The sequence below is a fragment of the Astatotilapia calliptera genome, chromosome 4, assembly GCF_964374335.1.
Source record: "Astatotilapia calliptera chromosome 4, fAstCal68.1, whole genome shotgun sequence".
Taxonomy (NCBI): Eukaryota; Metazoa; Chordata; class Actinopteri; order Cichliformes; family Cichlidae; genus Astatotilapia; species Astatotilapia calliptera.
This window is the reverse complement of record NC_137425.1, coordinates 15,388,022-15,416,017: the sequence shown is the minus strand read 5'-3', so window position 1 is coordinate 15,416,017 and position 27,996 is coordinate 15,388,022. Positions and strand designations below refer to the sequence as shown.

Sequence of the window (27,996 nt, the reverse complement as noted above, 5' to 3'; positions counted from 1 at the left end):
CTTAAACTTAAGAGGCTGACACTCGCTAAACCACCCGATCGCTCGCCAAGCGACTGTTTCACACTGGACTTATTTTTCGTTAATATGGGCCGATAATTCCTTTATTCTAGTGGTATGCCGGGAGTGGTGCGGCCTATTCGGATTAACGTAATGATGACACTATCAACGGCGCGCGTCAGTCCGCCCCTCCTCCAGTTTGAAATTGACCTTAGAAGACACCGTAGCGTATGCTGGACCCGCATGCATCTGTCCACCTCTCCTCCGTTTTGAAGTTGACATTTGAACGTCATTTTCTGAAGTATTCGGAACAACAGTGTAAGGTTTGACAAGGTAAGTGTATCTCTCTCTGTCCGGTTTGAAATTTAGCTTTGAAAGTGATTTTTTTAATGTGTCTGGGTGATTCTTTGTCGTGGTCATGTTCGGCACATGCTAAAGCTAGTTAGCGGGTATTCAGCCGAGGTCTACAAAATGATGGTATCTACAAATGAGGTATCTACAAAATGATGGTGTGGTTAGCACTTGGATGTCACTTTATTCCAGAGGTATCGTTTGTAATTAAAACTTTTAAGAAGCGAAGTGATTTTTTTTTTTTTTTTGTATGTGTATCTTGGCGATCGCATTTCACGCCCTTTGTCTCGGTGGTGGCTAGCTAGCGGATATTGAGCATAGGTAAGCCTCTCCGGCTTGAAAATAACTTTGAAAGTGATTTTCTGTGTCTGGACGCTGATATCTACAAAATGATGGTGTGGTTAGCACTTGGATGTCACTTTATTCCAGAGGTATCGTTTGTAATTAAAACTTTTAAGTGGCGACTGTCGCCGCGTCCAAAACAATAGCTTCGTTGTAGCCGCGTTTCACACCTCTTTTTCTGTTTTTATAAGGCGTTAACTACAGCAGCCTTTAACACCTCAACTCTTGCTTCAGCCAAGGTAAGTGCCCCCCTTATATTTTCTATGTGTGTGTTCAGCTGATATCTAGAAAATTGGTGTGTTTAGCGCTGGATGCCATTTTATTCCAGAGCCGTTGTTTGTAATTAAAACAAAGAGACAAAGAGGAACTTTACTGTTTGGAAGGGAGTAAAGTTCCTCTTTGTCTCTCAGTGGGACATTTCAACCATACAGTACAAGGCTACATTTCAGCTGTACAAGCCAATCAGTTTGCTAATTGTTCTTGTGAGATTTGTTTGCAAAGTTTAAGGTGTTAAATAGGAGCTGTGACCATCTGGGTCTGCTTGCTGCTGGCACTTTGCCAGAGCCCCAGCAACAAGACCGCCTCCCAGCTACGAGACTGCCTGTAAGCCTTGCAAGGTACCCAATTTTCCAATTACTCTATAACAAAACTGTTGTGGGCAACAAGACTGTCTCCTAGGTGTGCAAGCCAATCACTTTGCCAAATGTTCTTGTAAGATTTGTTTGGAAAGTTTAAGGTGTTAAGTAGGAGCTGTGAACATCTGGGTTTGCTTGCTGCTGGCATTCTACCAGCGCCCCAGCAACAACACTGCCTCCCAGCTTTGCAAGGTAATTACTTTCCCAATTACTGTACACCAAAATGGAGTAGTTGTCGTGGTCAACAAATCTGCCTCCCAACTTTCAAGGTAATCACTTTCCCAATTACAATATACAAACTGTTATGGAACTTTACTTAACAAAGCCTTAAGACCGGGCAGTGACACTATCAATATGTCTATTTAAAGAAAAGAGAGATTTATTATTATTTTTTTGGTTCTTGTAGTTATCTTGTGTATCAGAGGGTTAAAATAAAAAATTGCTGGTATACATCAGAATTTTTGATTCATTTACTGTTTGTCGATTTACTGCATTGTAAAGTCTTTTGGCTACCAATGCAGCTACCTGGTTATTATGCTTGACTTAAAATGAAAGCTGGGTCTGATCACATGCTTGAAATGCCAACAATTAATATTCTGTTTTTCTGCTGACATTCTACCAGATGCCGAGAAAAAATAAAAGATCCCAGGCACAAAAGAAGCGCTGGAAACCACTTGACCTGGTCGATCCTGCTGTCCCAATGCTCACTGGCCACAACCAAGATGAGGCAGTCAGTAGTTTTCCATCTGACCAGGTAAAGAAGATATAGTAGTGATCACAGACAGTTGAACAGTTTTCGAAACACGTTTGAGACAGTTAAGAACACCTACCCATACAGTTTAGGATTGTTTGTTATAATGTCACACAACTGGCATAACAGTGCATGGTATGCAGAGCATTTAAATGAAATGAATGTGTCAGGTCACTTAATGTCTTCTATAGGGATTTTCTTTTTTATTGCTCTGTAAGTTTAGTAACCACTACTGTTCAGTATCAAATATTCCATTCTGTTTCAAATCTGTTAGTAGGTTTTATAATTTTGACTAACTGTACATAACCTCTCATCAGATTTCAGACACACGTCCACTAGAAAAACGATCTGTTACCCAACTGGCATACCAGTTCATGCCATGCATTGCATTTTAGAGTGAAATTAATGTGTCAGGTCACTTAATGTCTTAACATTATATACTGTTTTTCCTGGGTTGGCAGACAGCACCAGCCAGGTTGTCCTTGGTAACGGAGAATAGACCCACCTCCTTATGTCCTCCAGGCAGCAAGGTAAATTTAAAAAAACGTCTTCCTCCATTAAGGATTTATAGTGGACAGTTACATTACCATTAAATGTTAAAGACATATGGTTACATGTTAGCATTATGAAAGCAAGAATTTTGTTGTATCCCCTTTGTTAGTTACGTAACCACTACTGTTCCATATTTTTGTTAAAGTTTCTAAAGTTACACTCACTTTCAAATCTCTTAGTAGTTATGATGCAAACAGCTGGGATTTTTTTTTATTGCTTTTTTATTTTTTATTGTAAGTTTAGTAATCACTACTGTTTCATGTTTTCTTTAAAGTATCCAGTGTTACACTCTGTTTCAACTCTGTTAGTAGGTTTTTATAATTTTGACTAACTGTATGTAACCCATTATCAGATTTCAGACACTCGTCCACCAGCAAAACGAGTCTGGGCAACTGATGATTTCCACACGGCATCAAATTCTCCACCTAAAAAGGTATGTCCACAAATGTCTATAACAAATTAGTATACATGCAATCTTTGCTGTATAATCACCGGGGTTGATATTAGGGCTGCCACAAACGATTATTTTGATAGTCGACTAGTCACCGATTATTTATGCGATTAGTCGACTAATCAGATCATCATCCATTGGACGTAAAACTACAGCTTATTGCACCAGCAGCATCTGCTCTTATATAACTATCATTAGCTTACAGCTTTAAGTGTTTCAGGTCTCTGCTAACTAAAAATAAAGACAAGATGATAGTTTATTAAATTTTAATGAAATTTGCAGATTGTTTCGGTGAAGTTTAATAAACTCCTTGCTATCTAAAATATAACAGGACACCGGAGTAAATTCTCCAGCATCTCACACTTCTGATAATCAGCTGTCTGCTTGACGTTTATTCAGCTGTGTAAAAACTATAACTTTAATCTCAGCCAAACCGATTTACTCAGGAACAAATAAAATACTAAAAAAAAGCCAAACAATAACATTTTAAGTTATCTAAGTGACTCATATATATTTAACCTGAGTAGCGAAAGACGGCGGTGGGTTTGAAAACGATTTGCCGGGAGTCCGGTGTTCTCACTGCGCTAGTGAGCCTAGCCCCCGGCTCGCTAACAAGCTAGTGGGTAACAGACATCTCCGAAAACGTCAGAGCGCTTTTGAAAATATGTGGTGTCCTGATAAACTGAGCAGATATTTGAGGTTTACACAGCTACATTCGCGCCTGAAAATATGTTAAACGTTTATTTTGTGACCCAGAAAGAATAATAAGAGTAACATTAAAACTAACTAGCTGCCGCCATTGTTGGAAACTGCGCTGGGCCGCGCTATGAATTCTGGGACACAGCTCCTCCTCCTTCTCCTCCTTCTTCTTCTTCTTCGGGGTTTAACGGCAGCTGACATCCTTGTACATGCAATGCTGCCATCTTCTGTTTCAGTCCGTTATTACACTCTTAAATCCTGCTACTTATTCCAGCTTCAAACGACGCGTCGACTATTAAATCAGTCGTCGACGATTTTGTTAGTCGACGTAATCGTGACTAGTCGACAAATCGTGGCAGCCCAGTTGATATTTAGTCTTTCACCTTAAGTATGCTTGCTAACTCGTACTAAATATACTAAAATGTTAGACTAAATATGTACTTTTTAAAAACATGTACAAATTTACTAAATTTGTAAATGTCTTTCTTCGGATTCCTAAAATGTAGACATCTCAACAGCTATTTCTGTCTATTTAGCTATCTCACACACACACACACACACACACACACACACACACACACACACACACACACACACACACACACACACACATACACACGTGTATGTGTGTGTGTGTGTATATATACATATATGTGTGTGTGTGTGTATGTGTGTGTGTATATATGTATGTGTGTATATGTATGTATATGTGTGTGTGTGTGTGTATGTATGTGTGTGTGTGTGTGTGTGTGTGTTCAGAAAAAAGTTTATACCATTTAATACTTAAAGCTTCTCATAAATTGACATCCACAGTGAAAAGCAATGCAAATAAATACAAACATGGCTTTGTGACACTCATCTTTTATCAAGATGGATGTCACTGTATTCTGTTTCAATCACATTTAACCTCTAACTGAATTTTGTGTCATTTCTTTACAAAATGTAACACAACTATGAAACGTGTTTTTATGGCACATGTACAGAACCATCTGGTTTAATCTGAAATCAGTGAACGAATTACATCTAATTTAAGAGCATCTGAGATCCTCTTACGAATAATACGTAAACAGGATTTCCTTTCATATATTTATATTTAGGCTGCAATTTAGTTGATGTTTGAAGGCCCGCAGCAACCTAAAATAATGTGTTATACTGAAAGAAATTAACTGCTTTGAAAATATGAGGAGCAGAAGGTACAGATATGACCTTCGTTAAAAAAAACAGCACTCAAGCAAATTACAGATATCTGAAATATTTGTCATTTTTACTTTCCACCTCTGCTCTCTCTCACTCACTCTCACTGTTCCTGTCACTGTCTTTCTGCCTTTCTCTTTCTGGCATATCTCATGCTGTTTATCTTCAGATTATGCTATACTATGATTGACGAGTGATATAATTTGGATTAATTTGCCTGCACATTGCTTAATCATTTTAACATAATTAAAAATGGTAAATGGCCTGTATTTGTATAGCGCTTTACTTAGTCTCCAAGGCTCCCAAAGCGCTTTACACTATGTTCAGTCGTTGACACTTAAAAAAATAAAAACACATTTTTCTACATTATTGCAGCAACACTTAAATGTATTTTATTGCTCAACCTTGAAACACATATCATAAAATGTTTAACAATAATATGTGTCACCTTTGCATTTCTTGATCAGCCTTTCCATGACACAAATGAAGACCTACTGACGGAGGAGCTACAGAGCAACACAGTTCAGCCGTTTTGGAGTGTCAGTGCAACTCATTGTCAGAGTGATGAGAGGTACACAGAATTCTCTCGAAATCATCAGTGCACATGTAATGCCCTCACATTCCTGGCCTACCTTAATGAGGAATACCAGTTCAACATAGCCATGCTTGATAAGGTCCTTGAACAGGGAGATGCACTCTACTGTTGGATTAAAACAAATCTTCTGCAGGAGAAGCGTTATACACAGGATCATCTGACCATGGAGGACCTGCCCAAAGAACTTCATACTGACACAAATGTCTACAGTGTGAAAATGGATGACATAAGTTATGGATTTCTGGAAGCAGCAGAGAACAGTCCTCAAAGAACAGAGTGGTGGTTGCCTCTTGCTATTCGCCTTGAATGTCTGTCAACAGATGTGAACTTTGCTTTGCTCATGGTCTCACCTGAGTGCATTGCGGTTTTCCGTGACAAATCTGGGAGGTATGGATTATTTGATTCACACTCAAGAAGTGCAGCGGGTTTACGTCAGCCAAATGGAACAGCAGTCATGCTCACTTTCACTCATGTGAATGACCTGATCACCCACCTGCATAACCTTTTTCAAAATCAAGGCAAGCATGCACGATATGAGTTTGTGCCTGTTTCTTTCAAAACAGTCAGCACTCACACGGAACCCCCTGGACAGTCAACTCAGGTAACACCAGGAGCTACAGCTACATCATCAACACAAAATGATGAACCACAAATCACGAATCCCACTGCGCAAATGCCTGAACCAGAATCAGCCAAAACCCACATGACGATGTTAGACAATACTTTAAACTCACCAGATGACAAAATGGCTAAAACCCCCCGAACAGCAAGAAATGTGAGCAAATTAAATAAACGACAACGTAAGAAAGCTATTCGTCAAGCTCAGAGGGAGTATGTAAAAGCTAAAGACAAATCTTCAACTGAAGAAGTGGCAAAGAAGACAAACAAAAGAAGACACGAAAGAGAACGATATGCCTCCTGTCGTGAATTTCGAATGAAAAAATTACAGGCTATGAAAACTCAATATGCTGAAAACTATCATTACCGTAAACAAAGACTGTTATTAGCCAAAAAATATTACGCAAATCCTCATATTCAAGAAAAAGTAAAAGCCTGCCAGGTGAAGAGATACCAAAGTGATCGTCATTTTCAACAAAAAATGAGAGACTACATTATCAGAAGATATACTACGGATCCCGACTTTCAAATCAGACAGAAAAAATATGTGGTTCAGAAGTACAACACGGATACCAGCTTTAAAACCAGACAGAAGCAATATGTGGTTCAGAAGTACAACACGGATACCAGCTTTAAAACCAGACAGAAGCAATATCTGGTCCAAAGGTACAACATGGATACTGACTTTCAAACCAGACAGAAGCAATATCTGGTCCAAAGGTACAACACGGATACTGACTTTCAAACCAGACAGAAGCAATACATAAGAACAAAATATGCATCTGATCCAAACTACAGGCACAAACAGAAAAAATCAATTTATGCCAGGTATCACAATGACTCACAATTCAGACTGCACCATATACAGCGCTGTGCCCAGTACCAGAGACACAAAATGGCTACCACTGCATCTTTTGCCATTTATAAAAAGTTGTGTGCACAGAGAATAAAGAAGAAATACAGACGACTAGTAACACAGTTCCAGCAGGGTCCACAGTCTGAAGCACAGCCCCAGCTTGTAGTGAACAGTGTGATGCAAGCAGCCACATTAGCTTTCCGTGAAGCCATTCAGTTAGGACCCACCCATGTCTGTACAGTGTGCCACAGAACTCTGTTTCCTAATCAAGTTAAACATTGCAAAAGATCAAAGTATGTTACTAATAGTAACATTGTTGCCACTTGCTTGACAGGAAAATTTGTCCATGTTTGTGACAGGGAATGCTCAGCTAATTGTACTTTCCCAAAACAAAGAATGGAAGAGTGGATTTGCTACAACTGTGACAACCACCTACAAAGAGGCAAGATGCCATCCGTCGCAGTAGCAAACAATTTAGCACTAGCAACCATTCCAATTGAACTGAGTCGATTAAATGTACTAGAACGACAACTGACTGCTAAAATTCTCCCGTTTGCAAAAATCATTGCATTACCAAAAGGACAGCAAAGAGCCGTACATGGGGCTGTTGTTTGTGTACCATCGGATGTGGAAACCACAGTAAACTGTCTTCCCAGACCTAACAGTGAAGCCCAGCTCCTGCAGGTACAGCTGAAGAGACACATCAGATTCAAAGGTTACCAACACTTCTACACTGTAAACATGAAGAACGTGTTAGCAGGATTATCAAAGCTAAAAGAGATGCATTCAGAATACAAAGATGTATCTATTGATGATGAAGCTACTTTTGCTGATCCCACAAGTAATCAGATAATCGAGACGGAACATGACACTGCTAATGCAGATATTCAAGATGCACTGCCCAGAAACTTCGACCAGCAAATTGTACCAGAAAGAAGAACCACTGAGGATACAACAGCTGGACTGCTTGAGCCATGTCATGATGTAAACCAACTAATGGAGCCTGAACAGTCAAATGAACAGCCCTTACAAGATATGGAGAAAGAAAAGGAAGAACTTCGACCTGGTCTTGTTCTAGACACCTGTATGCAACCACCAGATATAGCACAGGACATTTTATCATATGGTGAAGGAATATTTAGCATTGCACCCGCGCAAGGAAATAGACCTGTTGGCTTCTTCTCTGTTCCTAAACTTGAAGCCATGGCCTTTCCTGTCCAGTTCCCAACTGGACAGAACACATTAGATGAAGCCAGACAAGTGAAACTTTACCCAAGCATGTATTTTAATACACGGCTGTTCTCTGCAGACACACGGTTTGCAACTGACCAAAGCTACCTATTCTTTGCACAGTTTGTAACAGAAACACACATGGCTACAAACAGCATGTCCATCCAATTGCGCAAAGGAAAGGCAATCACCAAGGATGGGCGTAAAATTTCTAACAGAATGCTTCAAAATAAAGACGAAGTGGAGAAACTGATAAATAACAAAGACGCAACACGCTTCATGAAACCTCTGAGAGGTACTCCAGCCTATTGGGAGAAGGCACTGAAAGACCTACATGCTATGGTCAGACAGTTAGGAAAGCCAACTTTTTTCCTGACATTTTCAGCTGCTGAAATGAGATGGCCTGAGGTTGTTGAGGTCATAAAAACTCAACAAGGTGAACAGGTGGATTTTTCACAACTTGACTGGAATACAAAGTGTGAAATTCTCCGAAGCAACCCTGTGACTGTGATGCGATTGTTTGAAAAAAGAGTCGATGCACTAATGACAACACTGATCCTGTCCCCAGCACAGCCCATCGGTGAAGTAGAAGATTACTTTTATCGAGTGGAGTTTCAGGCCAGAGGTAGCCCTCATATCCATTTACTGGTTTGGGTCAAAGATGCACCTGAATTTGGAAGCGACCTTGAAGACCACGTGTACAAATTTATTGACAAGTACATAACATGTAAGATGCCTGACCAAAATGCCGATCCTGAACTTCACAAAATTGTGTCTGAGGTTCAAGTCCACAGCAGAAATCACTCCAGATCCTGTAAAAAAGGTAATGTGTCATGTAGGTTTGGCTTCCCCAAACTACCCGTAGATCAAACAATGATCACTTTCCCAAGCCCAGATGATGATGATCACAATGATAAGCAGCATAGCACAAGTAAGGAGAAAGGCACAAATGAAAAGCAAAAGAACAGACGAATGGCTCTCGCAAAAAAAATGAAAGAGGCCAAAGAAAAACTCCAGCCATTGAGAGATTTGCTCTGCGACCCAAATTCCTCGTTTGAAGACTTGTCTGAGCTGCTTCACAAATGCAAATTAACTTATGAACAATACTTGGATTGTGTCTTCAATTTAACCAATAGTCATGTCATCCTCTTAAAGCGTGAACCTAATGACTGCTGGGTGAATGCATACAATGCAGATCTGCTGAGGGCCTGGAATGCCAACATGGACATCCAATATGTCATTGATGACTACAGCTGCCTGATGTACATGATGTCTTATGTCTCTAAACCCGAATTTGAGATGACACAATTTCTTAATGGAGTCATCCAGGAAGTAAAAAAGTCCAGTGTCAATGAAAGAGATGAAATGAAACAGATAATGCAGGCATATGCTAAACACAGAGAAGTCAGTGCCCAAGAATCCGTAGCAAGGACATGCAGCCTGCCACTAAAAAAGTGTTCACGCAGTGTGGTCTTCATACAGACTGATGATGATGCCCTGAAAATGAGTCTCCCGATGAGCAGGTTGCAGAGCATGGCACCAGATGATGAAAATGTGTGGATGTCCGGATTGCCAGAAAAATATGCAAACAGACCCAGAACACCTGACTTTGAAAGAATGTGTTTGGGTGAATTTGCTTCAGAGTACAGGATTCTCTACGGCCGTCAAATAGAGTCCAAAAATGCCATCCGTCTTTTGAATAACATGGGTTATATTCAAAAAAGAACAAAAGGGAAACCTGCAATAATCAGATATCCTCGGTTCTCAGAAAAGAAACAACCAGAAAAGTTTTATAGCAGACTGCTAAAACTTTATTATCCACATCGATCAAATGATGACCTTAAAAACACAGAATACCCCACATCCGAGCAGTTCTACAAAAGTGGACGAAAACATGGTTATGCAGTACGGCCAATTGTTACCTTTAACAAAAAGCGATATGAAGGCCATGGCAAAACAATGGAAAGGGCACTGGAACAGATTGAACAACAAGGCCCACTTATCAATGCATGGAACACCTTTGCACCTGAGGTTGAAGTAGATCGTTTAGAGTGTGTGGCCCAACGACAATCCAGACATGACACTGGCGAAAATGAAATGGACATTGTTCCTGACTACCAAGTCAGTGGTAGCAGCAGTGGAACCATGCCAGCAATCATAGCACCAAAGCTGAGCCCAGACTTTGTCAGAAAAATGTACCAAAGTCTGAATGAAACCCAAGCATCCATATTCTACGCAGTGCGTGAGTGGTGTTTCAAACTTGTGTGGGGTCACTGTCCTGAGCAGTTCTTTTATTTTGTCTCTGGAGGAGCTGGCTGTGGAAAATCACATGTTATCAAGTGCATATATGAGGAGGCAACAAAGATTTTGCACCAACTCCCCAGATTCCGAGACCAAGCAGACATGTCCTACCCTGCAGTACTGCTGACTGCATTTACTGGCACTGCAGCTTTTAACATATCTGGGAAAACACTGCACTCTCTGCTAAAGCTGCCAAGATCTTTAAAACCGCCTTATCAGGGACTGGGGAATGCACTGGATGAAGTGAGAGCTTCACTTTCAAATGCAGAGATTCTGATCATTGATGAGATATCTATGGTTTCTAAAGACCTTTTTGCCTACATCCACTGGAGACTTCAGCAGATCAAAGGAAACAAGAAACCTTTTGGTGGGATGTCTATCCTTGCAGTAGGAGACTTTTACCAGCTGCCACCCCTTGGAAAAGCCAAACCACTCTGTGTGTATGAGGACAATGTCCTTGATCTCTGGAAAGACTATTTCCACATGGTCAACCTGACAGAAATCATGCGACAGAAAGATGATCATTCTTTTGCTGAAGTTCTGAACAGGATAAGAGTGAAGCAAAAAACAGATTCTCTTGAAGCCGATGACAAAGCCTTGCTCACACAGGCTATCCATGACATAAAAGACTGTCCATCTAATGTATTACACATTTATGCTACAAACAAAGAGGTCGACAAACACAATTCAGCAACTGTAACTGCTCTTCATTCTGATATCATAAATATTCAGGCAGAAGACTACAGAAAAGACCCACGAACGGGTGACATGGTCCTCCTGGCAGAAATGATGAAAGGCAACAAAGGAGATTTACCTGATAACATACAAGCTGCACCTGGAGTGCGTGTTATGATTATCAGAAATTTGGATGTTGAAGATGGGCTTGTTAATGGGACATTTGGAACAATCACGAACATTGTGACAGCCACACAGGATGGACCAAAAACTGTGAATCTCATTGGACTCACGCTGGACAATGAAAATTCTGGGCAAAAATTTCGCAGAAAAATACAAGGATCCTCAGACAATCTTGTGTATATTGAGAAATGTGAAGAATGCACAAGTAAAAAAGGAGTGGTTCGCAGGCAATTTCCAATGAAGTTGGCCTTTGCATGTACAGCTCACAAAGTACAAGGCATGACAATGGAATCAGCAGTAGTATGCTTGAAGCGTGTTTTTGAACCTGGAATGGCCTATGTTGCACTCAGCCGCACAACCTCACTTAAAGGACTGTACATCACAGACTTTGATGAAAAGAAAATCTATGCTGATCCTGCCATCACAGATGCACTCAAAAATATGAGACATGCATCATTTGAGAATGCAAGACCACTGTTGCAATTCTTAAAATCAGTAGATCCCACAGTCCCCACGTTGACAATTATCCATCATAATGCACAAGGTCTCCCAACTCACATGGAGGACATGAGATGCCACCATGAACTCAGCCTTGCTGATGTTTTATGTATAACAGAAACACACTTGTCTGGATCATCGGTTTCTCCCCGCTTCCAGCTGGAACAATACAACATGGCCACACGCAACAGACACGTCTCTTACACAAATCATACAGACATGGCAAAGGTAAATGGCGGTGGAGTTGCAATTTACTACAACACAATTCTTACAGCAGAGTCCCGAAAATACCTGCAAAATGTGACTGACCTTGAATTTGTTGTTGTCAAGGTTGAATCGCCAGTCACAGCTTTGATAGCAACTGTATACAGGCCACCAAATTACAGCCATGTGAGGTTTTTACCACAAATGCAATGTCTTTTGGACTCGTTGGAAATGATGAATCACCAACCAATTATTGTTTGTGGAGACTTCAATGAGGACCTTATGAGCAGAGGAAAAAAACCCATCCAAGAACTGTTGCAGTCAAGAGGATATGCACAACTGATTACTGCTGCAACTACCGAAAAACACACATTGATTGATCACATTTACATATCACAGCCATACGCCTGCCTCCAATCAGGTGTTCTGAATACATATCACAGTTATCATAACCCCATTTATTGTGTTATTCACTAACACAAAATGACTGCAAGGGTATGAGGGATATGGACTTGCCAAGTGTCACTCCCTATTGGCCTACTCTCGCCTAAAAGTCATACAGATGGACCTAAATATGGATATCAGCATCTACAACAAGAAGTACAGGTGAGTCCTCTTGTAACATTCTTTAATGTACTTCTATTGTTCTTGTGAGATTTGTTTGCAAAGTTTAAGGTGTTAAGTAGGAGCTGTGACCATCTGGGTCTGCTTGCTGCTGGCATTTTGCCAGAGCCCCAGCAACAAGACCGCCTCCCAGCTACGAGACTGCCTGTAAGCCTTGCAAGGTACCCAATTTTCCAATTACTCTATAACAAAACTGTTGTGGGCAACAAGACTGTCTCCTAGGTGTGCAAGCCAATCACTTTGCCAAATGTTCTTGTAAGATTTGTTTGGAAAGTTTAAGGTGTTAAGTAGGAGCTGTGAACATCTGGGTTTGCTTGCTGCTGGCATTCTACCAGCGCCCCAGCAACAACACTGCCTCCCAGCTTTGCAAGGTAATTACTTTCCCAATTACTGTACACCAAAATGGAGTAGTTGTCGTGGTCAACAAATCTGCCTCCCAACTTTCAAGGTAATCACTTTCCCAATTACAATATACAAACTGTTATGGAACTTTACTTAACAAAGCCTTAAGACCGGGCAGTGACACTATCAATATGTCTATTTAAAGAAAAGAGAGATTTATTATTATTTTTTTGGTTCTTGTAGTTATCTTGTGTATCAGAGGGTTAAAATAAAAAATTGCTGGTATACATCAGAATTTTTGATTCATTTACTGTTTGTCGATTTACTGCATTGTAAAGTCTTTTGGCTACCAATGCAGCTACCTGGTTATTATGCTTGACTTAAAATGAAAGCTGGGTCTGATCACATGCTTGAAATGCCAACAATTAATATTCTGTTTTTCTGCTGACATTCTACCAGATGCCGAGAAAAAATAAAAGATCCCAGGCACAAAAGAAGCGCTGGAAACCACTTGACCTGGTCGATCCTGCTGTCCCAATGCTCACTGGCCACAACCAAGATGAGGCAGTCAGTAGTTTTCCATCTGACCAGGTAAAGAAGATATAGTAGTGATCACAGACAGTTGAACAGTTTTCGAAACACGTTTGAGACAGTTAAGAACACCTACCCATACAGTTTAGAATTGTTTGTTATAATGTCACACAACTGGCATAACAGTGCATGGTATGCAGAGCATTTAAATGAAATGAATGTGTCAGGTCACTTAATGTCTTCTATAGGGATTTTCTTTTTTATTGCTCTGTAAGTTTAGTAACCACTACTGTTCAGTATCAAATATTCCATTCTGTTTCAAATCTGTTAGTAGGTTTTATAATTTTGACTAACTGTACATAACCTCTCATCAGATTTCAGACACACGTCCACTAGAAAAACGATCTGTTACCCAACTGGCATACCAGTTCATGCCATGCATTGCATTTTAGAGTGAAATTAATGTGTCAGGTCACTTAATGTCTTAACATTATATACTGTTTTTCCTGGGTTGGCAGACAGCACCAGCCAGGTTGTCCTTGGTAACGGAGAATAGACCCACCTCCTTATGTCCTCCAGGCAGCAAGGTAAATTTAAAAAAACGTCTTCCTCCATTAAGGATTTATAGTGGACAGTTACATTACCATTAAATGTTAAAGACATATGGTTACATGTTAGCATTATGAAAGCAAGAATTTTGTTGTATCCCCTTTGTTCTTTAATGTACTTCTATTTTATTAATTCCTATACACTCTGAACCGAATTTGTTGAAAAATAAAGTCAATCATGTTCTCTTATACGCAGACACAACAGAACACCAGCCTCTACGTGGTGCGAAGCCTACTGCAACAAAAACGTGATCTTCATGTCTTTGCGACTGAGCACGCTCTACCAGCAACACTGACAGCTCACCAGTGGGAGCTCATAGATAAGACTGCTGATGTGCTGTCATCCATTGAAGAGCTGACTAGAAACGTGAACAGAAAGACTGCAACTGCACCTGATGGGATCCCTGCCATAACAGGTCATTTGTATTTTTTTTGTTTCTTTCTTTATATTGTAACATTTGGTATTGATAGTGTTTGAAACAAACTATAATCTCATCCATTCATTAAGTCATCCATTCATTCATAACTCCTCAGATGTGTTCTGTCCAGTGAAGGCAGTGGAGAAGCTCTACACTGATGTTGAAACTGTGCCACTCTTCTAGAAACCAGCTACAAGGATGGGCAGGTATAGTGAAATTAAAATGCACCTTTTGTTTAACAGGTTTATATACAGTCAAGTGATCAAAAGACACCAGTATTAAACCCATTTAAGCCAACTATACGCTTTGATTGGAACTATATACAGGCCACCAAATTACAGCCACGTGTGGTTTTACCTCACATGGCAACTTACTTAATCAAAAGACACCAGTATTAAACAAATTTCTCTCTTTTACTTCCTTTTTAATTTAGTTTTGGGTAATTTAGTTCTAAAGTTACATTTATTTTTGCAAATATTTATTAGATCATCATGACTTGCCAGTTCGCTAACTGAAACCTGCGCTTTGTGATGTCTCTTGTTTTGTTTTAAATTGTGTTTTGCTTTTATCTGTTTTCTAGCTGTTTTTGCAAAGTCAGCCAACCTCTTGCTTCCAAATGACCCTTATCCAGAAGTATCCGTGAATGCCTCATGAGAAGAAACTAAAGTGGAGACCTACCTCTCAGAGAAAAACGCACACATAAGAAAAGCGACCTACTTCAGTACTGGAAAGAACATCCTAATCTGTCTCCCTCTATAGCTGCTGTTGCGATCCCAGTGTGCCCCCTGTAGCTCTGTGGACAGTTTTTGATTTGTTTGCATCTCACCCCAACCGGTCGCGGCAGATGGCTGCCCCTCCCTGAGCCTGGTTCTGCCGGAGGTTTCTTCCTGTCAAAAGGGAGTTTTTCCTTCCCACTGTCGCCAAAGTGCTTGCTCATAGGGGGTCATATGATTGTTGGGTTTATCTATATACATTAATGCTTGTATGCTTTTCATTTATACTTTTCCTTACTCTTCGGTTCATAATATAAAGTTACTTGAATGGTTTCCTTTTTCCTTATTTTATATTGCTTTGCTGTTTACCACAATCTAAATATCATGTTTAAATGGAATACATTATTGTAAATGGTATTTGTACAAAATATAGTTTGAATACAATAAGATACCTTTATTAGTCCCACAAGGGGAAATTTCATAATTTGCATAATTTTCTCTTTTCACATTAAAATACCTTTGAAATACAAATTGAATACCGCTTAATGGGCTTTTTTTTTTCTACCAAGAAAACTTACTTTGGTTTACAATCTGTTAAACTGTTCACTTTAAACGACTCAAAACTGTAAAATCTAAATTGTAACTTCTCTTGAACACCTCAGACTTAAACATAATTTATTTTATATCGATTAACTTCTTTTGTAATGGTGTAACTGGAGCATCTTTCTCTCATCTCTGTATGCTGCACTGCATATAGCAGAGATCACAATACAGCTTACTTTTCTTTAACTTGAAAATCAGCTGTATTCAATTTCCCTCCCTCTTGTGGTATAAATAGCAAACTATGCTCATGTTGCATATTGCTCCCCCCTATTGTTATAAATGGAAACCTGCACTTATTGCACCACATTAAAAGCAAACTACACTCATTGGCAGTAGCATAGGCACACTTAAAATTTCTTCAGAAATTTTCGCTTTCTAGTTATTATTATTATTCTTTTTCTGCCTGAAATTTTGGACCGTAACTCATCCCACAGTTTTGACACAAGCTTCATATATGTTATATCATTTTGTGCGGCTGGATCAGGAATGAGTTGCTATGCCTTTTGGTGTTTATTACTTCTATAGTTTTTTAAATATGAATATTTTAATGCAAGTTTTTGCCCATTGGAATGAATGGGAACGAACGAAAGTGAAACTTAACTTACTTTGTGGTGTGTTTGCTCACTCACTTAATTTGTGGTGTGTTGGCTCACTCTAGTGGTATGTCCCCGTATTTGGATTACCATAATGACGACAATATCAACGGCGCGCACAGCGTCGGTGCTTTCAGGAACCATTGGAATTCTTAAGGTTGCACGAAGCATTGAATAGTTACGGTAACGGCAAGGGTGTATGCTTGGTGGAAAACTGCATATCCCACAATTCAAAGCACGCCTCTACCAGTCAAACAATGGCGGCTGCCACTTGGTTTAATATATTCCTCTTATTTGTGTTTCTAGGTCACAAAGTAAACTTTTAAGATATTTTCAGGTGAGAATGTGGGTGTGTAAACGTCAAATATCTGCTCGTTTTGTCAAAACATCCCATATTGGCAACAGATTTTTCACGATGTTGCGCTGCTTCACTCAAAAGCACCCAGGCTTGGCTTTCAGTGAGGCGTCTCTAACTCCTTTCATCCCCGATAGCTCCGCAAACAGTCTTTGTCTTAGCTGGACTTATTTTTCGTTTATATGGGCCGATGATGCTGGTCGATGAGGAAAAACTAACTGAGTTGTTTGGTGGTGGCTAACGCGGAGCTAGCTAGCCACCGGTATGTGTCTCTTTCCCCTCATATGTGGGGAAAGAAACATGCGAGGCGGCCGCCGATCGACCGGTTTTCAGGTGAGAATGTAGGTGTGTAAACGTCAAATATCTGCTCGTTTTGTCAAAACATCCCATATTAGCAACAGATTTCTCACGATGTTGCTGCTAGCCGGCTAGCTAGTTCGGCCGGCCGGCTAGCCGGCTAGCTAGCTCGGCTAGCTAGCGCCGCTTCGCTCAAAAGCACCCAGGCTTGGCTTTCAGTGAGGCGTCTCTAACTCCTTTCACCCCCGATCGCTCCGCAAACAGTCTTTGTATTAGCTGGACTTATTTTTCGTTTATATGGGCCGATGATGCTGGTCGATGTGGAAAAAATAACTGAGTTGTTCATATACCGGTGGCTAGCTAGCTCCGCGTTAGCCACCGGTATATGTCTCTTCCCCTCGTATGCGGGGAAAGAAACATGCGAGGCGGCCACCGATCGACCGGTGGTGGCTAACGCGGAGCTCAATCGTGGATAAGGGGAACCCAATGCAGGAGAAGCAGGCGGCTGGTGAACTGAATTTCAGGTAAGACGTTATTAACTGCACTCTATTTGGGTCAGCTATAAACCGAGTTTAGGTGTAGTTTATTTTCGTTGTGCTGACAGTTACAATAACTGTACTGCGTGCTAGCTAGCACCACGGAGTTTCTATACAGCTGTGCGCGCTAAGTTACTGATGTTGAACTTTATGACAGCCTCCCCTATTTTCAGGCGATAATGTAGGGGTGTAAACTTCAAATATCTGCTCGTTTTATCAAGAAGTCCCATATTTTATCAAGAAGTCCCATATCTCTCACGATGTTACTGCTAGCGCCGCATGGCAGCTAGCTGGCTAGGGCGGCTTGGCTGACACCCAGGCCGGGCTGACTGATACCCAGGCCGGCTCACGCTCTCGTTTCACCGCCGCATGGCAGCTAGCTGGCTAGCGCGGCTTGGCTGCCACCCAGGTCGGGCTGGCTGACACCCAGGCTGGGCTGGCTGACACCCAGGCCCGCTCACGCTCTCCTGTCACCCCTAGTCTTTCGTGATGACTCTTGGTTGACTGCTGGACTTATTTTTCATTTATATGGGCTGGTGATTCGGTATGAGTGTCCGGTGAACTGAATGTCAGGTAAGACGTTATGTATATTTAAGGTAGTGACTGGAATAAGTCACAAGGTGTCGCTGTTGAGCTGCATATATGTTGTAAATTTTAGCAATTTTGACCATTTGTCCTCTGCAGGACACCGTAGTTCAGATTTCTCGTTCGCGTGGGCGCCATCTTGGTTCAGTGTTTACTGTGATGTGCAAAGGTAAGCACTGTCAGTGGCGAACTGCATTGGTTTTGTTTAAAAATAAGTGTTCCACTGTGTAAAATAGCGGTTTGTCATTTAAGCCGAGCATATATTTTGTTTATTGAGAGGTTCATGTATTGTCTGATGAGAGTATGAGACAAAGATATACTTTTCTTTCTTACTCTCATATAAAATATTTAGCTTTTATTAAATAGTTATCTGAATCTTACAACCAAAGTTTGTATAATAATACACAAGATTGGCTGTAGACCATTGTTAATCATTCAGAACACTGTGTAAAAATAACAAAAAACAAAAAGTGAATGAAAAGTGCATAAATATTTATTTTACGTGTTTGATGTGTGTGGCAGGGCGTGGTCTGCAGTGCCGCTGCAGGGGAGGTGGACCCACCTCAGCGATATCTGCAATCACGCCTCTCAGGTGTAAAGTCTGTGCTCTCTCTGCTTTTTTTTTTTTTTTTTTGTATGTGTCGGGCTGTGAGATGAAAAGCTACAGCCGGCTGTGTGGGTACAGCAACTATGTGTGAAAAGTGGTCCATAACGTAATGCTTCAAAGTGTGTTCATGCAAACATTGTCGGGTCTGCTTATGAACCTCTGCGCACAGCGTCTACAAATTGGGGCTGTACAAAGTCACCTCATCTTTACACAAAACTGTAAGCTGTCATCTGTGAGGCGCGAGCGGTGTTTGGTTTTACCATAGTTAATGGTGGAGAATGGCTGCTCTGCTGAGTTTTGCTCTCTGTAGCCGTTTGAATGGCAAACTATACTGATTAGCGGCGGCATAGGCACACTTAAAATTTCTTCAGAAATTTTCGCTTTCTAGTATTATCTCTTACTCTTGTAGCCTTCTTCCATAATGTTCACAATTGTCTCTGTCAGACTGCTGTAGACTTTATTCTTCTGTTCCCGGATCATTCTGTTCAGTTTTGCCTTAATTTTTTCTTCCTTAGAGACAAAACATGAAATACAGATGAACGTCGTTTTAAATTACATCAAGCTATAAAACTAATTTTTCATTTTTTCCTTTTACTGTACTTTACTGTTTGAATTGATGTATAGGAAAGTTTCATCTCTTACCTCTGTCTTGAGAAATCTGAGCTGCAGTTCAGTATTTTTGTACTTTTCAATCAGAGAATCAGTGTTAAGAGAAAAACTCTTGATGACTCCGTTGAATGCTCCACATTCTGAGTCATTTCTAAAACATGTAAACATTGTGGTTATTAATGGCAGAGTTGGCAAGTTTATATTTGAAAATTGTGATATGTTATAAATTACATATCTTGAATAATATTATGTCACTGTTTAGAACTTGTCTTTTCTTACGGGAAGGTCTCTCTGAATTCTTCATCAATGCTGTCGGTCAGACATGAAGCCAACATCATGTTAAGGTTAATTAGGGTCTTGTTCTTTGGTTTGTGGACGCCACCATTCTTAACAACACGCTTCAGTACCTTGTGAAAAGCACCACACTTCTTTCCCTAAAGCAAAAAAGAAAACAGAATTATTTAAATACATATTACTGTTAAATATGTAATTTTTTTGTAACTAGATTTAAAATACATACGTGATACAAGAAGTTCTTGAGTTTTTCTCCGTATGAACGTTTGGATTTCTCAACGCCATCATTAAGACATTTTTCAAAGGTCGTAATGGTCTCTTCCATTTCTTTGTTGATATTTGCAAGTTGAAGGATCATGTTTCTCTCAAGTTCTGAACACACCTCACCTTTTTTATCATCCTGAAAAATATTTGAAGGAATAAAACTATAAAAAAAAAATACTTATTATTTCTTATAGATCTATAAACTCCACTTGGCTTTAAGTCACTCTACTGTAAGTAAAACAGAACGGCAAAAATACATGAATCAATTGATCACTTAATAACCTATAAATTAATACATAAAAAAACATAATAAGAAACACAAAGACATTTGAGAAATCCCAACATGTAAGAGTTGGTTTTACTTGACCTTACCACTCCTCCGGAGTTGGCTCCTTGAATCAAAGCAAGAATCCCATAAGCTCCACTCACATAGTTTACTATCTCAGAGTGACAGTCATTGAGCTCTTGCAAAAATCCCTGAAGTTTGGGTATTTCTGTTAAGAAGAAATTTCAGTGCCACAGTTTGAAATTACGTACTATAATTCAAATTAAATAATTCTTCTTTCAGTCAGAGCAAACTAAAACAACATGTGCATCAAGACTTCACCTACCAGTCTCTTCTGGACTTAGATGCTTCCCTTTTAGGAACTCTTTGGAGCTCACTGTGAACACTTTGAAACTGTCGTCAGTGAAGTGTTTCTGCGGAAAAATGATTTAATTTTAAAGCATCTTTGCAACTGTGGAGAGTCTGTATTATTTTCTGTCAGCCTATAAAACTCACATTAATCTTGCTTCGCTTGTTGAATTCTTTCCTTACTCCATCCTTGGCTTGCTGGTTTCTCATTACTATTCGATCATGGATATGAGCTCGTGAACTACAAGAAATGTGCACATCTGTACTGTTACCGTCATCACTATTATCATCACCATCATTAATTTGGGGCAGGCTGGGCGGTTTTGATTTATTCTTGGCCTTTAGGTGAAAATGTGGGAACCAAGCAGAGCTTTGCCTGACTTTTGCACACCTGTAACTCTTTGTTAACACATAGATTGTCTTTAAAGACTGGCTGTGGCAATGTTTCTCTGCCTGATGGTGCTGGTACTCCAGTTTGTTGCCTTCTATTTTTAAATGTCTGGTCTGGTTAATATCCTCTCATACTTGCTAACTTGGGTTGTCAGAGCCTCACACCAAAATACTTACCTATTCACTACAGTCTTTCCTTCCAGCCAGTCATTGAGTACTCTCTCCCAAACCACCACCTTAGGGTGGTGCTCTCCACTAAATCACCAGTTCATTGTATACATTTGTTTCATTGGAAATAAACCTATTGAGCTTCAGTTGTGCGAGTCTGCTTTGCGGGTCCAGTCATATATGATTATATGGCTTTATTTGCTTAATGTATTTATTTTGACTGTTTAAAAAAACAAACTCGCAAATATGGGAGTTTGCATGGAAAATGTACTTACAGATCATCTGAATCATCAAGAAGATCAGACTTGGTGCAGATAAAGTGAATTTGCTGACATTCGCCACCATTTTCAATCAGACTACTGACACTTTCCAGGATCTCCCAGGCTGCTTTCTCACATGCTGCTCGATTAATTTCAGTCACAATCCACACAGTAGAACAATCTCCAACTATCTGAAAGGAGAATAACATGTCTCAGTGCTTAATAGAAACATGACTGTTTACAGACAACACAGTATAAGCAAAGAGCAGTAAATGTGAATTACCCCTTTCCACATCTGATCTCTGCTCTTGTTACAGTCGCCATTTCCAGGAAGGTCCACAAGTGTGACATGCTGGAGAAAAGGATTGTTTGGCACCCTGACAGTCACACACTTCACTAGTGGCCAAAACCACTTTTTTCCTTCATTGCCTTCTCCTTGTTTTGAATCACTTCTTGTGTACTTGACACATTTTGCAGAAAGTTCATTAGCCTGCAATAAATAATAAAAGCAGTGCAGTTTAATTTTAATCCTACAGTTTAAGTGCTTTACAAAAACCATTAAAAAGTCCGTGACATAAAAAAAACTTAAAGAAATTGGATCACTAAAAAAAAAAAATATATATATTTTTTTTAATCATTTTATTTTTTGCTTTTATATTAAACACAGCATGCTTATACAGATTCAACTGAGGACAATTACTACATTTAGCATTTGTGAACTTATAAGTAAAAAAGAAAAAGGAGAAAAAAGAGGAAGAAAAAATTATAACAACATTAACTAAATAAAGAGTAAAATAAAATAAGAAAATTCGCGCAGAGCGTGAGGCATGAATTATGATCAGTTAATTAAGAATTCTAGAAATGGCTACCAAATCGTACAAAAACTCGCCAGTTTCCCCTTTCTATCAAATATTATCTGTTCCACCCTGGCCCAGACACCATCTCATTAAGCCACCTTTTAAAACACGGGGCCGAAGAAGACCGCCACTGTAAAAGAATAAGTTTCTTTGCAGTCAGCATTGTAATTATCTGTTTTTGTGAAAAGGAAAAAAGATTTGATTGATGCAAATGATCCAATTATAGCCAGTGTACCATCAAGTGGTACTTTTTTCCTAAATTGGTTTGAAAACCACGTAAAAATCTGGCTCCAAAAAGCTTTAAAGACAGGGCAATGCCAAAATAGATGTGCAAGGGAACCTTCGTCAATTTTCGATTTAAATGATCAGATTGTGTCATGTACAAGCTTCCCCTTGCGTTATATTGGATCAAGACTGAGGAGAAATTCAGGTCATGTGAAACCCTTTTTAAAACAATCAACCATTTGATAGTTTTGAGTAAGTCTCTAATTATCATTCAAAACCAAAATGAAAATAGATTTTTGAATTATTTAAAAGTTTTTATTCTCTATTTAAATAACACTTACTACACTCTTGTTCTCAACAGCAGAAACTACTTCATGTGGGAATTTTGCATAGTTTTCAACCACTTTGCTCAGCAGTTAATTTCTAAAGAGTGATTTAAAAAGGGTAGTGTTACGTTCCCCTAAAAGGGTCCAGGCGGTGAGGGGGAAGCAACAAAAAGTGTCCAGGTCAGAAAAAGGAGTCAAGGAGGCAAAAGGGTTAAGTTAAAGAGTTTTATTAAAGTAGCTCAACTAAAAGAGACGGACAAGCCGCTATCACCATTTAAGAAAAACAAACAAAACTCAGGCGTTGGTCAATAAAGTAAAACGTAAGCCAAAAAGAGAGCAGCTCACTAGCTGAAAACCACCAAAACACAGCTCACTAGCTGCAAACACCACAAACACTCAGCTCACTAGCTGTAACCACACTACTGGCACTCTGGCCCAGAGCTCACCTTTCCCTGGGCTTAAATACTTTTAATTACTGATGTGAGTCAGCTGTGTAACAGGGAAAGGTGGCACCTCAGGCAGAAGAGGTGGTGGGACACACCCACACAGGCACCTTCAGGAGGAGGCCCTGCTAAGGCCGTAACAGGTAGTTAGGTTAGAACAGGGAACTGATCACTGTTGTGTGAAGAGGTAAAGGTTCTTAGACAGACAGACAGACCACTAGATCTGTTTTTGGTGTTTTGTGTTTTTTGGACTTTTGGATCTATGCTGCATTCTGTTTTCAGAAGTGAGATGTGTTTCCAATTTGTAATCTTTTGTCAATTTGGTCAGTTCCCTTTTGTGTCCAAGATGTCCTAGTTTCACCTGTGTCCCCTTCCCAGCATCCCCAGTGTGTCCCCCTGTCTGTTATAGTAGTAATATGAGTTTGTCTTACTGATTCACATCTCAAAATCTTTCGCCTGGATTGGAGAAATTCTGGAATTTCTTTGAAATATTTGTTCTCCATGAGGTTTTCAGAGGACTTCTCTTTCCATTCTTCTCCATAAAGTGCTGTCAGCTTTTCAACAGCATCACGATAATCATCGTATTCCTTGTCCTGATCTTCAATATTGTCAAGAAACTGACAAAATGACCACAACTCATCTTTCCACTCCTACAAAAATAGATGACAAGCCATTTATTGGAGGAATGTACCCAGCCTTAAGCTCCAAGAACTGCACTATAACAAATGATTTAGTTTTAAGTACAAATCAAACTTTGAGAATTCATTTTACCTCCTTTGTGATGAACTCAATTTCTGCCTCATACTTTGTGCTACGTGTGTTGGCTTCCACTTTGATCATGACTGAGGTGCAGGCATTGATGCGTCCTGAGGGTAAAAGATTCTTCTCTTCAATGATGGCATTTATCAAAGAGCTCTTTCCAGCCCCAGTTTTACCAATGACACCAACCAGCTCCCTCTTGTCTGTCTCCAAATCACTGATCTTTTTCCTGTTGAACAAGATTTTAAAGATGGGTTAATTGATTCAGTCATGAAAACATTTTTAAGCATGCTTCAAAAGGTTTAAAAGAGAGTTTTGTTATTTTTAATAGTAATCACTACTAGGTATTTCAGTTTTATAGACTCGCTCCACTAATTGTTTACTGTATGTTGTTTTGATCTACACCTTCTTTTTTGTGTCAGCTAAAGTGAAAATGTTTCCTTCAAGAGTTGGTAGATACCGGGAACAGGAAAAAAAATGTAGCTAAGTCACCAAAACTTCCTAAAAATATCAGTCTTTGTTGGTCTTAACTTGGAAAGTTTTAGTTTACTACCGAATCATTCCGTCATCTATAATTGTGCGGCTGTAAGTCAAAAGTATGATGTAAAAATAACTAAACAAAGAACCAACACGTCAAACAGACTGACACAAGAAACTAACTGGTGACTATTGAACCAAAAGGGTTCATGTTCATGATGGCACTGTTGTCTCACACCACCATTTGGTTGGGGGCCTTTTTGTTTTGAGTTTACGTGTTCTCTCTGTGTTTGCCTCTGTTCTCTCCAGGTACTTTGGCTTTCTCCAACAGTCCAAAGACGTGCAGTTAGTGCATTTAGGTTAATAAATTTTAAATCCTCATCAATGTAGTTACTCATTCCTGTGACTGTATCTTGGTGTAACCAGTGTGACTTCCATAAAGTTTGTTTGGACTGAATCATTTTAATTGTTCTGATCATGTGAATATACTGCTTATTTTTGCGTGTGTCAAGACTCTTGAAAAGGGACCATCTTCTCTGTGTGACTCAATTACACATAACTAGCAGTTTTTGAGGATGTTTTACAGATATTTTCTGCATTTTTGGTTTCTTCAAACACAATCTCTCTTTGATCTGTTTGTGAAACTGTCACATGATCAGGAGTGGAACCAGGCCCATACATTACAAAATATGAAAAAACTTAATACTCACTTTAAGAAATCACTGAGTTTGTCTTGGTCATTTAGTCTTTCATGTACAAATGTCATGATGCTTTTCACATCAGACAGTATGATTGATTCTGTGGACAAAGAAAGGAAAAAACTATTTACAACAAATACCGTATTTTCGCAACTATAAGGCGCACATAAAAAAGCCTTAGATTTTCTTTAAAAAGTGCGGCGCGCCCTATAGTGCAGTGCGCCCTGTGTGTTGTAAGGAGGACGTAGTAGAGAACACCATGAGAACGCTAGAGGGTGAAGTGTGGGCGTTGATCGTATATACACCGGGACAATTGCACATACCTGTATAAAAGGACAGGTATGTGCATTATGTGGAACATCGTTGTTTTAACAACCCTGAAAATGGCAAAGAGACACGCTTATGAAGCACAGTTTAAACTGAAGGCCATCAGCTACGCGGAGGAACATGGAAATCGAGCAGCCGCGAGAGAATTTAAGATTAATGAATCGATGGTTCGCAAGTGGAGGAAGCTGGAAAACAAGCTCCGGCAGGTCAAGAAGACGCAGCAGAGTTTCCGCGGACATAAGGCGAATTGGCCCGAGTTGGAGGAAAGACTCGAGCGTTGGATCATCGAGCAAAGAACGAGTGGGAGAAGCGTTTCGACGGTCACCATTCGGCTAAAAGCAGTTTCACTAGCTGAAGAGATGAACATTGAACATTTCCGAGGAGGTCCGTCTTGGTGCTTTCGTTTCATGAAACGGTGCCATTTTTCCATCCGGACCAGGACTACGGTAGCGCAGCAACTTCCAGCAGATTATAATGAAAAGCTGGCCATCTTCCGCTCCTACTGCAGCAAACACATCGCCGACAAACACATCCAGCCCAGCCACATCACTAACATGGACGAGGTGCCGCTCACTTTCGACATCCCGGTGAGTCACACTGTGGAGAAGAAGGGGACCAGCACGGTAGCGATACGCACAACGGGGCACGAAAAGTCTTCTTTTACTGTTGTGCTTGGCTGCCATGCTAATGTACAGAAACTGCCACCTATGGTGATTTTTAAGCGAAAGACTTTGCCTAAAGAGAAGTTTCCAGCAGGAATCATCATTAAGGCAAATGAAAAGGGCTGGATGGATGAGGAAATGATGAAAGACTGGCTGAAGGAGGTGTATGTAAGGAGACCAGGTGGTTTTTTCCACGCATCACCATCGCTGTTGATCTGTGACTCTATGCGTGCCCATCTCACAGCCGATGTGAAAAAACTTGTGAAGCAAATGAACTGTGAGCTTGCTGTCATTCCGGGAGGCCTGACAAAGGAACTCCAACCGCTGGACATCGGTGTGAACCGCCCGTTCAAAGTAAGGCTGCGAGCGGCCTGGGAGCGATGGATGACCGATGGAGACCACAGTTTCACCAAGAGTGGAAGGCAGCGCCGGGCGAGTTACGCCACAATTTGCGAATGGATTGTAGATGCTTGGGCTAACATGTCTGCTGGCACTGTTGTTCGAGCTTTCGCAAAAGCCGGCATCATTTCCGAGGAGCCGCACGGCACGGAAAGTGACTCTGACGGTGAAGAAAGAAACCTGGCATGTTTGATGGAGATTTAGTGCAGCTGTTCAATTCAGACACAGAGGATGAGGACTTCCATGGGTTTGATTGATGACAATTACCGGTAATAAAAATGTGAGTTCCAAACTCAGTTTTGCTCCCGCTTTATTTTTAAACACGCATAATTGTATGCGCCCTATAATCAGGTGCGCCTTATGTGTGTGTTAAATACAGTAATGGCACACATAACTGAGACTGCGCCTTTTAGTAAGGTGCGTCTTATAGTCGTGAAAATACGGTATTTAGTCTGGCATGTACAAATGTCATGATGCTTTTCACATCAGACAGTATGACTGGTTCTGTTGGCATAAATGTAAAGAACTATTTAGAAGGAATTATAGACTAGAATAACCAGAAAATGTAAATTCTCATGTTTAACAAGAAAGCAAACCTGCGTGAATTAGAGAATATCAGGACCATAATGTGACCACTTACCAATCAACCCTAATATACCATGCAACATGTGACTGTTAAATTTTGACAAAAGCCCAAAGAAAAAGTAACTTCTAGCATCAAAGATGTTCGACAAATTGTGCTGCACAAAGGTTTAACCCTTAAACTGTGACACTGTTTAGTAAGAAACCTAAATACCTTCAAATCCTGGCATAGACAGACGTTGTCGCTTAGCTGGTGACTGCAACCTGATGGTGTCACTTTGAAGGTCTGATTTTCTCTTTCCTGATTGGATAAAAACAACAACAAAAAATAAGAACAAAAAAACGGTTTTCTCTCAGCACTTAAAGTTATTCTTAGTAAAGTTATGTAGATTGCAAAAAATATTTGTGCCTTTAAAACACAGAATAATATGAGATGCAATAAATACGATGCATGTGTCTCACCTGTATCACTTGTGGATGGCAAGACCTGAGGATGAATATGAGTTATACAGGAAATTATTACTATTTGCATTGGTATTGTTCTTTAACAAAATTTAAAGGACACTAACATATAAGTTTTACAGTCAACAAACTTAAATGCAGTTATTTTTTATTAACCAGCAGACTGATGAAAAATAAATTACAATAACCTTCTTCTTACTAAATATCAGTGATCC

The 27,996-nt window shown here is 40.0% G+C and overlaps 3 protein-coding genes across 23 annotated transcripts in view; 2 read left to right on the top strand and 1 right to left on the bottom strand.

Moving 5' to 3' along the window:
* LOC145419256 (uncharacterized) lies at positions 1-15,905 on the top strand. Of its 20 annotated transcripts, none has more exons than XR_013908496.1 (7): positions 1-330; positions 882-929; positions 1,209-2,079; positions 2,538-2,606; positions 2,981-3,061; positions 5,440-13,689; positions 14,148-14,165. XR_013908496.1 is itself a non-coding variant. In XM_080300250.1 (7 exons), exons 3-6 carry the CDS (start codon positions 13,558-13,560, stop codon positions 14,837-14,839), a joined length of 489 nt encoding a protein of 162 aa, XP_080156376.1. In that variant the 5' UTR covers positions 12,599-12,738; positions 12,819-12,917; the 3' UTR covers positions 14,840-14,862; positions 15,237-15,905. The 20 variants fall into 20 exon arrangements, 6 of the variants coding, with proteins under 6 accessions (XP_080156371.1, XP_080156370.1, XP_080156376.1 ...); XR_013908509.1 differs by lacking the exons at positions 1-330; positions 882-929 and having other exon boundaries at positions 1,103-1,517; positions 1,948-2,079; positions 5,440-5,543; positions 5,701-13,689; XM_080300250.1 differs by lacking the exons at positions 1-330; positions 882-929; positions 1,209-2,079; positions 2,538-2,606; positions 2,981-3,061 and adding exons at positions 14,434-14,653; positions 14,772-14,862; positions 15,237-15,905 and having other exon boundaries at positions 12,599-12,738; positions 12,819-12,917; positions 13,558-13,689; positions 14,148-14,216.
* Positions 1-27,996, top strand: part of ccp110 (centriolar coiled-coil protein 110) — a 664,638-nt gene that overhangs the window by 569,551 nt on the left and 67,091 nt on the right. The window lies entirely within an intron of this gene.
* LOC145428252 (nuclear GTPase SLIP-GC-like) overlaps positions 1-27,996 on the bottom strand; it is a 44,092-nt gene that overhangs the window by 3,288 nt on the left and 12,808 nt on the right. For both annotated transcript variants that reach the window (XM_080300252.1, XM_080300251.1), the window contains exons 6-19: positions 27,782-27,806; positions 27,534-27,620; positions 25,362-25,449; positions 24,187-24,403; positions 23,847-24,065; positions 21,848-22,054; positions 21,580-21,755; positions 20,894-20,987; positions 20,724-20,811; positions 20,485-20,606; positions 20,075-20,248; positions 19,834-19,988; positions 19,588-19,705; positions 19,347-19,455 (exon numbers count right to left, since the gene is read on the bottom strand). In XM_080300252.1, coding sequence (XP_080156378.1) covers positions 19,347-19,455; positions 19,588-19,705; positions 19,834-19,988; positions 20,075-20,248; positions 20,485-20,606; positions 20,724-20,811; positions 20,894-20,987; positions 21,580-21,755; positions 21,848-22,054; positions 23,847-24,065; positions 24,187-24,403; positions 25,362-25,449; positions 27,534-27,620; positions 27,782-27,806 — 1,879 coding nt within the window. The remainder of the gene's footprint in view (positions 1-19,346; positions 19,456-19,587; positions 19,706-19,833; positions 19,989-20,074; positions 20,249-20,484; positions 20,607-20,723; positions 20,812-20,893; positions 20,988-21,579; positions 21,756-21,847; positions 22,055-23,846; positions 24,066-24,186; positions 24,404-25,361; positions 25,450-27,533; positions 27,621-27,781; positions 27,807-27,996) is intronic.

What these genes read in the sequence shown, in the direction of transcription:
- LOC145419256 (XM_080300244.1), top strand. Translation starts at nt 1,948, where the DNA reads ATGCCGAGAAAAAATAAAAGATCCCAGGCACAAAAGAAGCGCTGGAAA. An exon ending in GTAGTTTTCCATCTGACCAG is followed by an intron (nt 13,690 to 14,147) that starts GTAAAGAAGATA and finishes CTGGGTTGGCAG; the next exon opens with ACAGCACCAGCCAGGTTGTC. An exon ending in TATGTCCTCCAGGCAGCAAG is followed by an intron (nt 14,217 to 14,433) that starts GTAAATTTAAAA and finishes TCTTATACGCAG; the next exon opens with ACACAACAGAACACCAGCCT.